Source organism: Carassius carassius, chromosome 47 (assembly GCF_963082965.1).
Source record: "Carassius carassius chromosome 47, fCarCar2.1, whole genome shotgun sequence".
In the NCBI taxonomy this organism is placed as follows: Eukaryota; Metazoa; Chordata; class Actinopteri; order Cypriniformes; family Cyprinidae; genus Carassius; species Carassius carassius.
Window position 1 is genome coordinate 19,564,113 of NC_081801.1, and position 13,938 is coordinate 19,578,050.

General features: G+C 37.6%; 1 protein-coding gene across 1 annotated transcript; it reads left to right on the forward strand.

Moving 5' to 3' along the window:
• The first annotated feature begins 8,392 nt into the window (after positions 1 to 8,392).
• LOC132130886 (ubiquitin domain-containing protein 2-like) lies at positions 8,393 to 9,388 on the forward strand. The gene has a single exon (XM_059542734.1). The coding sequence runs from the start codon at positions 8,570 to 8,572 to the stop codon at positions 9,035 to 9,037; it is 468 nt and encodes a 155-aa protein (XP_059398717.1). The 5' UTR covers positions 8,393 to 8,569; the 3' UTR covers positions 9,038 to 9,388.
• The last annotated feature ends 4,550 nt before the right edge of the window (positions 9,389 to 13,938 follow it).

A 13,938-nucleotide genomic window follows, 5' to 3' on the forward strand; every position in this document is an offset into this window, starting at 1 on the left:
ATAGAGCTGCTTCATTCAATGTTCAGTGCAAATCTTGCCAAACTGAAAGATGCTTATGTCTTTGTGACGATGGGGGCGGGGCCGAGGGATGTGGGAACACGAGTGAGGCCGGTGGAGTGATTGGGAAATCCGCTACACCTGCGACCCACCACCGGTCTTGAGTCCCACAGAGGAGATGGAAGGATATAAAACTGGAGCGACGACAGTGAAGGACGAGAGAGGACCAGGCCTGGGCTTTTAGTTGTGTTTTGGTTTTTATTTGAGCGCATCAGTCGTCCGTGAGGGGCTGGTGCGCTGTTTTGTGTTTATTTTGTATTATTAAAGTTTCATGTTGATTGTCCGCCGGTTCCCGCCTCCTTCTTGCCAACGATTACGAAGGTTTATATCATTACAGTCTTATGAAATAAAATGATTTCTGCAATGCAGTGAGACAGTTTTTAATGTGTTAGAAGTTATATGCACAAAAACTTATGATAGGACTTCAATGCTCAAGATTGTCAGTTTACAGGTTTCTGAGACCAGTAATGTTGAAATAGTGCTTCTGTTCAAATGAAGTGAAATCTAGCCCAAATCTGCTCAAAAGCTTGTCTCTCTATGAGAGAAAGCTGCTTCATTCAATATTCAGTGCAAATCTTGCCAAACTGAAAGATGCTTATGCCTTATGAAATACAATGTTTTTGCAATGCTGTAAGACAGTTTTAATGTGTTAGAAGTTATATTCACAAAAACTTATGTTAGGACTTCAATGCTCAAGATTGTCAGTTTACAGGTTTCTGAGACCAGTAATGTTGAAATAGTGCTTCTGTTCAAATGAAGTGAAATCTAGCCCAAATCTGCTCAAAAGCTTGTCTCTCTAAGAGAGAAAGCTGCTTCATTCAATATTCAGTGCAAATCTTGCCAAACTGAAAGATGCTTATGCCTTATGAAATACAATGTTTTTAACAATGCAGTAAAACAGTTTTTAATGTGTTAGAAGTTATATGCACAAAATCTTATGTTAGAGCTTCAATGCTCAAGATTGTCAGTTTACAGGTTTCTGAGACCAGTAATGTTGAAATAGTGCTTCTGTTCAAATGAAGTGAAATCTAGCCCAAATCTGCTCAAAAGCTTCTCTCTCTGTGAAATATAGCTGCTTCATTCAATGTTCAGTGCAAATCTTGCCAAACTGAAAGATGCTTATGTCTTATGAAATAAAATGATTTCTGCAATGCAGTGAGACAGTTTTTAATGTGTTAGAAGTTATATGCAACAAAATCTTATGTTAGAGCTTCAATGCTCAGGTTTGTCAGTTTACAGGTTTCAGAGAACAATAATGTTGAAATAGTGCTTCTGTTCAAATCAACTGAAAACTAACCCAAATCTGCTCGAAACTTCTCTCTCAGTGAGAGAAAGCTGCTTCGTTCAAAGTTAAGGGCAAACCTTGCCAATTTTAAGGATGCTTATGTTTTATGAATAAAATGTTTCTTGCAATGTAGTAAGACAGTTTTTAATGTGTTAGAAGTTATATGCATAAAAACCTATGTTAGAGCTTCAATGCTCAGGTTTGTCAGTTTACAGGTTTCTGAGAACACTAATGTTGAAATAATGCTTCTCTTCAAATGAAGTTAAAACTAGCCCAAATCTGCTCAAAAGCATCTATCTCAGTGAGAGAATGCTGCTTCATTCAATGTTAAGTGCAAAAACTGGCAAAATGAAACATGGTTTTTTCTTTTGAATTGAAATGTTTTTTTTGCAATGCAGAAAGACAGTTCCCTTTCAATACTTCACTCATACTGCGTCGAAGACGCTATGGGAAAAAACACTTTTTTCTCCTGAACTGAGCCTTATTCAATCACGCAGTGAAATTGCACAGCAATTGGTTTGTGCAGTGTTATTAAAACAAACCAATGGTTCAGCAGTGGTGCTGTACGAACCTATGGCAGCGAAGCCCGCCAAAGCACGCAACATGGGCGGGGGATCTGGCTATATATTGGCCTCTTCGCCACAGGCATTCAGATTACTTCTCCTTCAGCGACAACGTCACATCGCTTCACTGATCTCTGCTGAACTGCTTGCCGTTGACATGGAACGTGCCTGCTAGAGCTCCGTCTACACAACGCCTCCAAATGGTCTGTGTTCTCTACATGGTGCTCAGACCATGGCGAAAACCCAACCTCCTGTGACGTATCAGTTATACTGTCATTTTTACAAGAGCTCTTGGAGAAGGGATGATCCCCCTGCACGCTCTAGGTCTACGAAGCGACTTTAGTGGCGTCACACGCCCTTATAGCAGGTCGGTGGGCAGAAACGACTTTTATGAGAGGTGCCAGAAGGCTTCAACTGCCATGCCCTCCCACTGTCCCTTCATGGGACCTGCCCACGGTACTGAGAGCCCTAAAGAGGACCCCCTTTAAACCCCCTTAAAGTTCCCCTTTAAAAGTCGCTAAAGACCGCTCTGCTGTTGGCACTAGCATCTGTTAAGCATGTGGGCGATATGCAAGCACTCTCGATAAGCCCTAATTGCCTAGAATTCGGGCCTAACGACTCGAAGGTCGTCCTGAAACAAAGGGATGGCTATGTACCAAAGGTGCTCTCCACACCTTTCAGAGCACAAGTGGTCACTCTCTCTGCATTACAAAACACAGAGGACGATCGAGAGCTGAATCTGATTTGCCCAGTGAGGGCTCTAAAAGTCTACATTGAGAGTTCTGTGCTGATTAGGCAATCAGAGCAGCTCTTTATATGCTTTGGAAACCGCACCAGAGGGTTACCGGTCTCAAAGCAAAGGCTTTCTAAGTGGATTGTGGACGCAATCCAGCTAGCCTACTCTTCTTTGGGCCTGCAAAGCCCAAATGGAGTAAGAGCCCATTCGACAAGAGCAGTGTCTTTGTCCTGGGCATGGTCTAGTGGTGTGACTATCGTAGAAATTTGTGTGGCGGCTGGTTGGAACTCGCCGTCCACATTTGCTAGATTTTATAATCTAGACATCCCGTAGGGTACTTTCTGTGTAAAGGTCACCTTTTTGCTCCTCATCCAAATGCTCTTGGCCATTCTTTGCCCTAGACTCAAACTCTGCTCGTATGCACTCGGTCCCTTTGGCACTGAAGCGATACGAACATGGGATGATCAGGCTAGGCCAGATGTTATTCCCGTATTTCAGGGAACCTAGGTTATGTTAGTAACCGAGTAAGTTTTTAATGTTGTAGAAGTCCTATGCACATAAGTCAAGTCAAGCCACCTTTATTTATATAGCGCTTTAAACAAAATACATTGCGTCAAAGCAACTGAACAACATTCATTAGGAAAACAGTGTGTCAATAATGCAAAATGACAGTGAAAGGCAGTTCATGTTTCCTGTGGTCTTGTCCTGGTGGTCATCTAAGACAAGGTCTTTACAGGGGATCTGTATCTGGGGCTCTAGTTGTCCTGGTCTCCGCTGTCTTTCAGGGATGTAGAGGTCCTTTCTAGGTGCCGATCCACCATCTGGACTGGATATGTACTGGATCTGGGTGACTGCAGTGACCCTCTGATTTGGATACAAACTGGACCTAGTGGCTACGGTGACCTCGGAATAAGAGAGAAACAGACTAATATTAGCGTAGATGCCATTCTTCTAATGATGTACATCGGGTGTTATGGCAAGTGTTCCTGGTTCCACAATACAGCATGTTATTCTAATGAAGTGAGGGTCATTTTATCAGTAAAATAAAACATGCCTAATAATTCAGCACTCCTGAATATAAGGAGTTTTTCACTTCCAGCCTTCAAGGACAATTATATATCATTAATAAATTATTAAAAACCAAATGTAAAGTAGTTTTTAAGATTGATGTGGAATTGGTAAAATGTGCTTGGAAAAAAAATATCATCAGAATATCAATGTGCCCAATTATTATGCACTATCTATAAGCATTATCTATAAGCATTTATAAGCATTTGTGATATATTTTTGCCTGCATTAAAGCTTAGTCTTCATCTGTGAGCTGAACAGTTTTATTGTTACATCCATGAGATTATGAAAATTTAGGTAAATGTCATGTCACAGGATGTCATAGGTCAGTATCAAATGAGTTTGTAATTATTATTTGCAGCACAAATAAGGATTTTTAGGATTTTTTTAAATCCCTAAAACTGTCAGAAAAGGATAAGGTCTAAGAGATTTCTTGAGCTGTAATGAAAAGAAAAAAACACCATTAGCAACAACAAAAACAATAACAATTTAAAATACAGATTTCTTTTTTTTCTGGTGATTAAAGAGGTGTTTTAGTCTCTCTCTCTCTATAGCCCCTTTCACACTGCACGTCGGACCCGGCAAATTGCCGGAACATTGCCGAGTTGCCTTCTGTGTGAAACACGTCCCAGGGTTGTGTGTGAAAGCACGCACATAATCCGGGTAATCACTGGCAGTGTGAAAGTGCAAAATCTAGCGACCCGGGAACAATTGCTGGGACACATTACCTGTGTATTTGGAATCGCAGTGTGAAAGGGGCTTCTGTCTGTCTCTTTCTCTGCCACTCAGCTCATCACCCTCCCCCACAATTCACACACAATCAGCACACACACACAGAGAGAGGGCAGAGGCAGAGTTACAGTGACATCAGAAGTCTGATAATTTTTTTAATTTTCTGTTATCCATAGAGTGTTGTATAGTCTTGAAACTATGCATATTTACTCAGAATGACTTGTCTTCTATGTTTAATTTTTTCTGAAGTGTTTAAAAAATAAAAGATATTTACTGGTTCCTTTTTTTTCTCTTATTTTAATAAATCACCACTGCAAAACCATTCAAGCTATCCAAAATTCATTCGTAATTTATGTTCCTTAATGTTTTGGCATCATGTAGACGAAGTTTTGTGTGTATAGTGTAATTTCCCTCTAAGGAGTGTGCAATTAATCACAGCTATATTTTTACAAAAATCCATATTCAAATCAAAATAGCCGACTTCCTGTTGTTCGTAGCTGATGACTCTAAATTAGAAAGTTGTCCATCTTGATAAGAGCAATTTATGTACTGAGTTTGGTTTCTGTAGCTAAAACTAACCCCCCCCCCCCACTTTTGACAAAAGGTGGCGCTACAGAGTGCCTCATCCACGCTCTTTTATGAGCTTTTGCCATTGTCTATCTATCATTAATACTGATATGTATTTCTGTAATTCTGAGCATTCTGAGTTCAATTCTGAGTTTCATGTAATTCTGAGCATGTTATCTGCCTCAAAATAGCCAGAACAGAATATTAATGTTTGACACATTGCCATGTCAACACTATATTAGATATCAGGATCCCCACAACAGATTTACATCGGCCCTGTTTTGTCATTATTCTGCTGAAGTTTGAAGCAAATCGAATAAAAATAAGATGCTGAATTCAAAGCATTTTGAAAATGACACACTTCCTGCTGCCAGAGCATGTTTTTTTCACAAAACCCTAAATAGCCAACTTCCTGTTGGGCAGAGCTTATGACATGCAGTGGAAAAGTTGTTTTTGTTTGATGAGATCTACAGTCGTGGCCAAAAATATTGGCCCCTTTGGTAAATATGATCAAAGAAGGCTGTGAAAATTGATCTGCATTGTTAATCCTTTTGATCTTTTATTTAAAAAATTCACAAAAACGTATCCTTTCATTGGATAATAAGAATTTAAAATGGGGGGAAATATCATTATGAAATAAAAGTTTTTTCTCTAATACACATTGGCCACAATTAATGGCAGCCTTTTATTCAATACTTTTTGAAACCCCCATTTGCCAGTTTAACAGGTCTACATTTTCTCCTATAATGCCTGATGAGGTTAGAGAACACCTCACAAGAGATCAGAGACGATTCCTTCAGCCAGAATCACTCCAGACCCTTTAGATTGCCATCTCCATATTGTTTCTTCTCCTCTTCAGTTCACGCCTCTCATTTTCTATAGGGTTCAGGTCAGAGGACTGGAATGGCCAAAGCAGAAGCATGGTTTTGAGCTCATTTTGTGTTGTTTTTGAGGTTTGGGTTTGGGTTATTGTACAGTTGGAAGATCAAAAGACCTCCAGCAGAAATATAGGCCCACAACATCAAAAATACAGCTGTATATTTCATTGTACACACGGGGTATCTCTGTGACAGGTAGTTCACCTGTGTCAGTCAATGCAGTCTTGAGCCGGATAGAGAATTGATTAGTTCATCTTTCGAGTCTTTGGGTCGAGTCGTTCCTTAATCACGTGACAGATCTATACGCTAAACCATACAGTCTGAGCCGGAAAGAGAATTGATAAGTTCATCTTTTGGGTCTTCGGGTTGTTCGTCCTTTTGTCCCGTGACAAGACAGCATTGGCTAAAGTAGTTAGTTAATTTACAACCTTCCTTACAAATGGGTGCATAAGTACTTATTATTGTTTTTTTATTATATTTACTCTTACAGTTACGTGATGCATTTCTGGTTTCAAATTGTTGCTTTTAATTTCTGTCATGATGGTACTTTTACTTTTATGTGTTTGGTACACATAACACTGAATGTGGTAATAAAGAGTTGGTTATTCTTTAAGTTGTGTCCATATGATGGCGAAATCACTTTGTTTTGTTTGTTTGTTTGTTTTTTACAGTGAATTCTAATGTTCAAAAATTACCTTGTTGTATGATTTATGTCTTTTGAGTTCACCCTTCAGATTAGACTATAGAACTGTAGTGTTACTTGTTTAAGATTCAAAATGTTATTTGATTTTAATTCATGTCATTATGTCCTTTTTGAGCAATCTTCTTATACAAATATTAGACCAATATGTCAAGTCTGCCTAGGAAAAGCAATTATTATACTAGCAAACTTAAAATTTGATAAAAAATGAACAAACTAGGCTATAAATACTTTGTATTGTTGGCTTGGATTATTATATAGCCTAGTGTTTATTTACTGACAGACAGTCAAAAAGACAAATTGATCAATATTTTATTTATAACAGGGTTTTATTTATTTATAAAATAATAACACACTTCATATCCTCAAGAAACAGTAACAAAAACACAGTGACAGAAATGTCAGAAATAGCAATCTTGAGACTCCAGTAGCTTCAAACAGCAGTGGCTTTTTTATAGCTGGCATTACAATACAGTACAATACAATTTGTATGACAGAAACTTTCCTTAATAAATCTACATCTGACCAAGATATTTTGTGCTCTAAGTCTCTCACAAATCTATTGACAGTTCAATAATCTCTATTTGCTTTTTGCAAAATATAGTTTGTTTTGATGCCTTTTGCAAGACACTGCATTGTTTCATACTTTTCATCTTCAGAAAGATCTTTATTCCTCGCCATATTGCATGAGAAATTGCTTAATAATGTTGAACAACCTCTTTAAGTAGGGTTTCCATTTACCTAAGAAGACCTGGCAAACTATTGACCAAAGCATTCTTCAGTTACCTGAAATGATGTGAAAGACAACACAAACAAAAATCTGACTCTTTATTGCACTGAAATTCTATTGTTATGTCACTTGCATAATAATTTGGAACACGGTGTACTTCAGTCAAGCAATAATTTTCTAAACAAAAACCACAGCTGTATACTTTTCACACCCTATACTAAATTTACCCTATACAATAGCCTACTCATCTGGATTGAAGCAGCAAACATTCAGTGTAAGCGTAAACAAATGTCATAACATTATTTAATATTTGAATCACAGCTTATATAGTGTTTTGACATCAACAACCCAAGTGCATTTTACCTCAAACTTGCAACTACAACATATACAACATACTTTACAACATATAACGATGAGTTTCATCAGTGGTTTCATCTAATATTCTTTGATCTGCTAAGCAGTAAAGAATTTCACCAGAAAGATTTAATGAAACCCTTGTATTACTGATACAAATAAAACCTACTTAAAAACAAAACTTACTTGTGTCATCATGATAGTATGAATATTACTTTTTTTTTTTTTTTTTTAATTCCATGGAGGTGTAGCTCATTATGATCAAAATGACTTACTTCCTCCTTGGGAGAGGCCAGTGATGTAATCTTATTGTTTATGTGGTGTGAACCCTGTCCCATTGTCATTGATTCATTGCTCCAACTTCCTCTTTGGTTAAAAAGTAGACAGATCCGCAATGAGTCTCTATGTCATAGGCAGCATGCTCATCATATGATTTGTTTCTGTATTTATTTTATTAAGTAGAATTTCGAAAAAGCCTTAAAAGCTAACACTATGCATGCTTAACAAAAAAATGGAAAGTTAAGGGTGAGTTTTTTCCTCTTTTCGATAGAAGCACTCAAGTTTCTCTGAACTCTGTAATTTTTTGTAAAACCGAATGATCCATTTTATCCACCAATTTGAAAATGATTCAAAGAGCATCTTGTGCCTCAATATAAACAAAAAAAAATCTGATCTTTAAACAAAGGAGGTTCACTCAATGTCATAAAATTACTGATGTTTTTGACCCCAAATAAAAATAAATAAATAATAAAATCAAAATAAATCTTTATTATATTTGCATCAAAATGTTTGATTTCACTATATATTAGACATATATAGATGCAATATTACAATATCATTGTCCACTGTATCAAAACATCAGATAAGTTTGAATGTCAGAGACTGAAAATGTGGCTTAAATGCTTCTTTTTGTGTCATCTCCAGGTGCTTTGACTGAATGCTGTGATGAGATGAGGAACCGCTACCAGCTGCCTGTCTACTGCCTGGCCATCCGAACCAGTGACAATGTCCAGCAGATGAAGCATCGTCTAAAAACCCAGAAAGGTATATTGGCCAACATCCAGCATTGGTTCTTTTCAGGCCGACCGCTCGCTGACAAGATGAAGCAGGAAGAACTGAAGATCTCCAGAGACTATGTTGTCCAGGTGATCAACAGCCAGCCTCCCAAAAACCCAGCACTGCCACAGAACCCCACTTCAGTGGAAAACTTATGCCTCATTGGGGATATTAACCACCACACCAAGTGTGTATGTGAGAGGATATCAATGTGCATGAGCTGCAAGATTATTCAGAAGAAGATTTCTCTATTTTTGGATTGGTCATTAGATTCTAGAGTAAACCTCATTTCAAACATTTACCGCCTTTGAGTTATAGCTCTTCTAAGGGAGTTGAGAGTAAGATTTTCTGTTTAAAATCCTCAGGTCTAAAAACCGGAGCCCTGATTTGATCAAGAGAAGTCCAAAAAGTATGGTTTTGGCAAGATAATCTTTATTATTATTATTATAAGATTATGTCATTATAAACACATTCTTTTCTCATTTGATATGTTCTGCAAGGCAGACCAGAAGTGTGGACCTACCTGGGTCTGTAAGAACTTAAATTCTGAAACAGACACTTGGGGCCAAAATGACATTTTAAACTGCTATTGGCTTTTAGCAACAGGAGGATCACTTGTTGGACTGCTCCTTGATTTTATTTTATGTTTTTTAGTTTTTATTAAAAACTCTGTAACCAAAAATATATAAAGATTTTTAAAATGATGTGTTACATGTCACAAAAACAATGTCAGTTTTGGTTTTCCCAATTGTCCAGCAGCTTTAATCCCTGTTTTTTTTTTTTCAGATAACCTTTCAATTATATAAATTCTCTAAACAGTATTTGTTCAACTCTTTCATTTGAAAAGAGCTTGAGTTTATTAGTCATGTAGACCATCAGTTCCTCTAATATCTGAATTAATGATGGCCTAAAAACCTTATGTTATTTATTATAAACAGCAACATCTCTATAAAAACCCTATAAAAGGGTGAACTGTGACTTCCCCATCATAACACAGAAGACTAATTGAATAGACTGAATAAGGCATATATTTAACTTGGGCTCACACAGGTGACCAAAAAACAAAAACAAAAAAAACACAGGCTCACACAATTCCAAGCCAATTGTTTTATTAATAAATAAACTCCAGCTGGTCCAAAATGCAGCAGCTAAAATTCTCTAAAGAACCAAAAATCATATTAACACTTTTAACACTGCACTGGCTCCTTATTAAACATTCTATAATTTTTTTTTTACATTATGCTAATTACTGAAATAAATATCTGGATACAGACTGGATCTGGTGGCTACGGTGACCTCAGAATAAGAAAGAAACAGACTCACAATGTACTTGCTACATCGTTAGAAGAATGGCAACTATGCATTAGCATAGTTGCCATTCTTCTAACGATGTACAGTAGCAAGTACATTGTGTGTTATGGGAAGTTTTTTCCGGTTCCGGTTGTCCCAATCAATGCAGCCTTAAAATCCTTTAACAGATTTGAATATTAGAAATGTATTATTGTGTTATGTGTAAGCCAGGTTAAAGCGATGGGTCTTTAATCTAGATTTAAACTGATAGAGTGTGTCTGCCTACTGAACAATGTTAGGTAGGTTATTCCAGAATTTGGGCAATAAATGGGAAAAGGATCTTTAGCCCGCAGTTGATTTTGATATTTTAGGTATTAAGAAGTTGCCAGAATTTTGAGAACGCAGCGGACTTGGAGGACTATGATGCAATAAGAGCTCATTTAAATACTGAGGTGCAAAATCATTCAGGGCTTTAAAAGTAATGAGCAAGATTTTATAATCAATACAATGTTTGATAGGGAGCCAGTGTTGACAGAACCAGGCTAATATACTTCCTGGTTCTAATAAGATCTTTAGCTGCTGAATTTTGGACTAGCTGGAGTTTGTTTATTAAGTTTGTATCTAATTTATTTTAATTACACATTTAAACTAAACTGAAGGAAATTATACATTTAACTCGCTTTAACAAGGATTATTTAAACCAAACATGAAGTGTGCCTGTGTAGAAAGTGACATGGTCCTTCTTGGATCCTTCACAAAAACAAGTAAAAAATTTAAATAGGCCCTATATTATATGCACTGTTTATTTTTTTATAGACAGTCTCTATAGTGTGATATCTAGGTGAAAGAGTCTCTATGTGCTTAGAATTAACTGATTTCTTTGATGTAACCTTGAAGTCATAAATGCATGAATTAACATTTCTGCATTTGACATTGAGAGCACAGGTCATAATTTAAAAATATGATTTAGATATTTAGATGGAAAAATACAGTTTTACAAATGCTAGAAAGGTGGCTTTCAAAGGAAAGACTGCTATCAAATAGCACACCTAGGTTCATAACTAATGACAAAGAATTGACAGAGCAGCCATCAAGTGTTATACAGTGTTCTAAGTTATTACATGAAGAGTTTTTAGGTCCTATAATTAACACCTCTGTTTTTTCAGAATTTAGCATTAAGAAATTACTCGTCATCCAGTTTTTTAAATCGACTATGCATTCCTTTCATTTTTAAAATTGGTATGTTTCGCAAAGCCACAAAGAAATATAGAGCTAAGTATCATCAGCAAAACAGTGAAAGCTAACACTGTGTTTCCTGATGATATCTTCCTAGGGTAACATGTAAAGCGTGACAAGTAACGGCCCTAGTACTGAGCCTTTAGGTACTCCATACTGCACTTGTGATCAATATGAATGCTCTTCATTCACTGTTACAAACTGATGGTGGTCAGCAGGGGCGGATTTAGTGATTTGGGAGGCAAAGTACAGGAATGGTGCCCTGTACAATTTCACACATTTAAAACCTTGAGGTTCCTCTTACTGTTGTGATGCTTGCTAAGAGCTTGATAAGAGCAGGTCATTTGTAACTCTAATGAGAGTACTATGATACGGTTTAAATCCTGACTGGAAATCCTCACAGATACCATTTTTCTCTAAGAAGGAATATAATTGTGAGGATATTACCTTTTCTAGTATCTTGGATAGAAAAGGGAGATTCGAGATTGGTCTATAATTAACTAGTTTTTTGGGGTCAAGTTGTGGTTTTTTGATGAGAGGCATAATAACAGCCAGTTTGAAGGTTCTGGGTACATATCCTAATGACAATGAGGAATTAATAATAGTCAGAAGAGGATCTATGACTTCTGGAAGCACCTCTTTTAGGATCTTAGATGGAATAGGGTCTAACATACATGTAGTTGGTTTAGATGATTTAACAAGTTTATACAATTCTTCCTCTCCTATAGTAGAGAATGAGTGCACTGTCTGATGCTATACTGTAGCTGACGGCTGAATGGTTACAATTTTATCTCTATTAGTATCGATTTTAGAAGTAAAGTAGTTCACGAAGTCATTACTGCTGTGATGTTGGGAAATGTCAACACTTGTTGATGCTTTATTTTTTGTTAATTTTAGCCAAAGTATTGAATAAATATCTGGGGTTATGTTTGTTTTCTTCTAAAAGAGAAGTAATCAGATCTAGCAGTTTTTAATGCTTTTTTGTAGGATAGCTTACTTTCCCGCCAAGCAATACGAAATACCTCTAGTTTTATTTTCCTCCAGCTGCGCTCCATTTTCCGGGCTGCTCTCTCTAGGGTGCGAGTATGCTCATTATACCATGGTGTCAGACTGTTTTTCTTAACCTTCCTTAAGCGTAAAAGTAGCAACTGTACTTCGCAAAGACCTTAGTGTCTAGACGAGCCCTCAGCCCATATAATAATAATAATAATAATAATAATAATAATAATAATAATGATTCATTACATTTATATAGCGCTTTTCTAGGCACTCAAAGCGCTTAGATTGTCAGGGGGTATCTCTTCATCCACCACCAGTGTGCAGCATCCACCTGGATGATGCGACGGCAGCCATAGTGCGCCAGAATGCCCACCACACACCAGCTTACTGGTGGAGAGGAGACAGAGTGATGAAGCCAATCAGCAGATATGGGGATTGCTAGTAGGCCATGATGGTCAGAGGCCAATGGGCGAATTCAGCCAGGATGCCGAGGTCACACCTCTACTCTTTTCAAAAGACTTCCTGGGATTTTTAATGACCACAGAGAGTCAGGACCTCAGTTTAACGTCTCATCCGAAAGACGGTGCTTGTTGACAGTATAGTGTCCCCATCACTACACTGGGGCGCTAGGACCCACACAGACCACAGGGTGAGCACCCCCTGCTGGCCTCACCAGCACCTCTTCCAGCAGCAACCTAGTTTTCTCAGGAGGTCTCCCATCCAGGTACTGACCAGGCTCAGCCCTGCTTAGCTTCAGTGGAATACCGGTCTTGGGCTCCAGGGTGATATGGCTGCCGGCATGATCCCTATATATGTATATCAACGTGTCATGCTGAAACACAATTTAATAAATATCACACTGTGTTTTTTCGCTTAGGCCAGAGGAGAATTGGTCATGGAGGAAATTAGAGTAGTTTCTTCAATTCTGTCACTTGATTGAGTTCCTTGCCACTGTTGGCTTACGGCTAGTTCATTGGAGTTCTGAAAGACACTTTCTTAGCAGAAATGTATTGATATAACACAGTGACTGACTTGAACATTGACTTGACTGACTTGTTGTTAGAGTAACTGTGATCACGCTACAAAATTTGTGAGTTTGTGGTAATCTTCATTCTGATGCTAAGCAGTTTACCCTTTATGTTTATTTACCACCATGACCAGGGGCGTAGCACCAAATTTTGGGCCCTGGGTACAAACCATCTTGCTGGGCCCCCAATACCATAGTGATACCAATAGGTAAGGTATTGCATTTTTATCATAAAAACACTTAAAATGTAAACAAAATAGGCCACACTCTGATTAATATATTTTTGTTTTATTGTCGAAAGTACTACTTACTGAGATGACAAAAGGTCTAGCAGGTCCAAACCTGGACTAAATCAAATATACTGTAAAGCAGTTCTGAAAATGACCATACCAAATGAGAAAAACTTTGGTCTGAAACACAAACTAAATAATGTCAGTTTTTACTAAATGCCCATTGACGGGTCTTTGCATGCGCAAATTTGCTGATCAGGTCTTTAAAGTCCAGTTTTTTGCTAGCATTTGAACAATAGTTTTCCTGTGCTTATCAGTAAGAGTTGTTGGCCATAATCCTGGGTCCTCTGACAATCCCTCTCCAGTATCCCTAAGTCTCTCATTCTCTTCTCTTTCCTCTTCAGCTCTGTCCTCCTGCTCCTGACTACCT

Coding starts and splice junctions, on each gene's coding strand:
- LOC132130886 (XM_059542734.1), top strand. CDS start 8,570: ATGCTTCTTTTTGTGTCATCTCCAGGTGCTTTGACTGAATGCTGTGAT.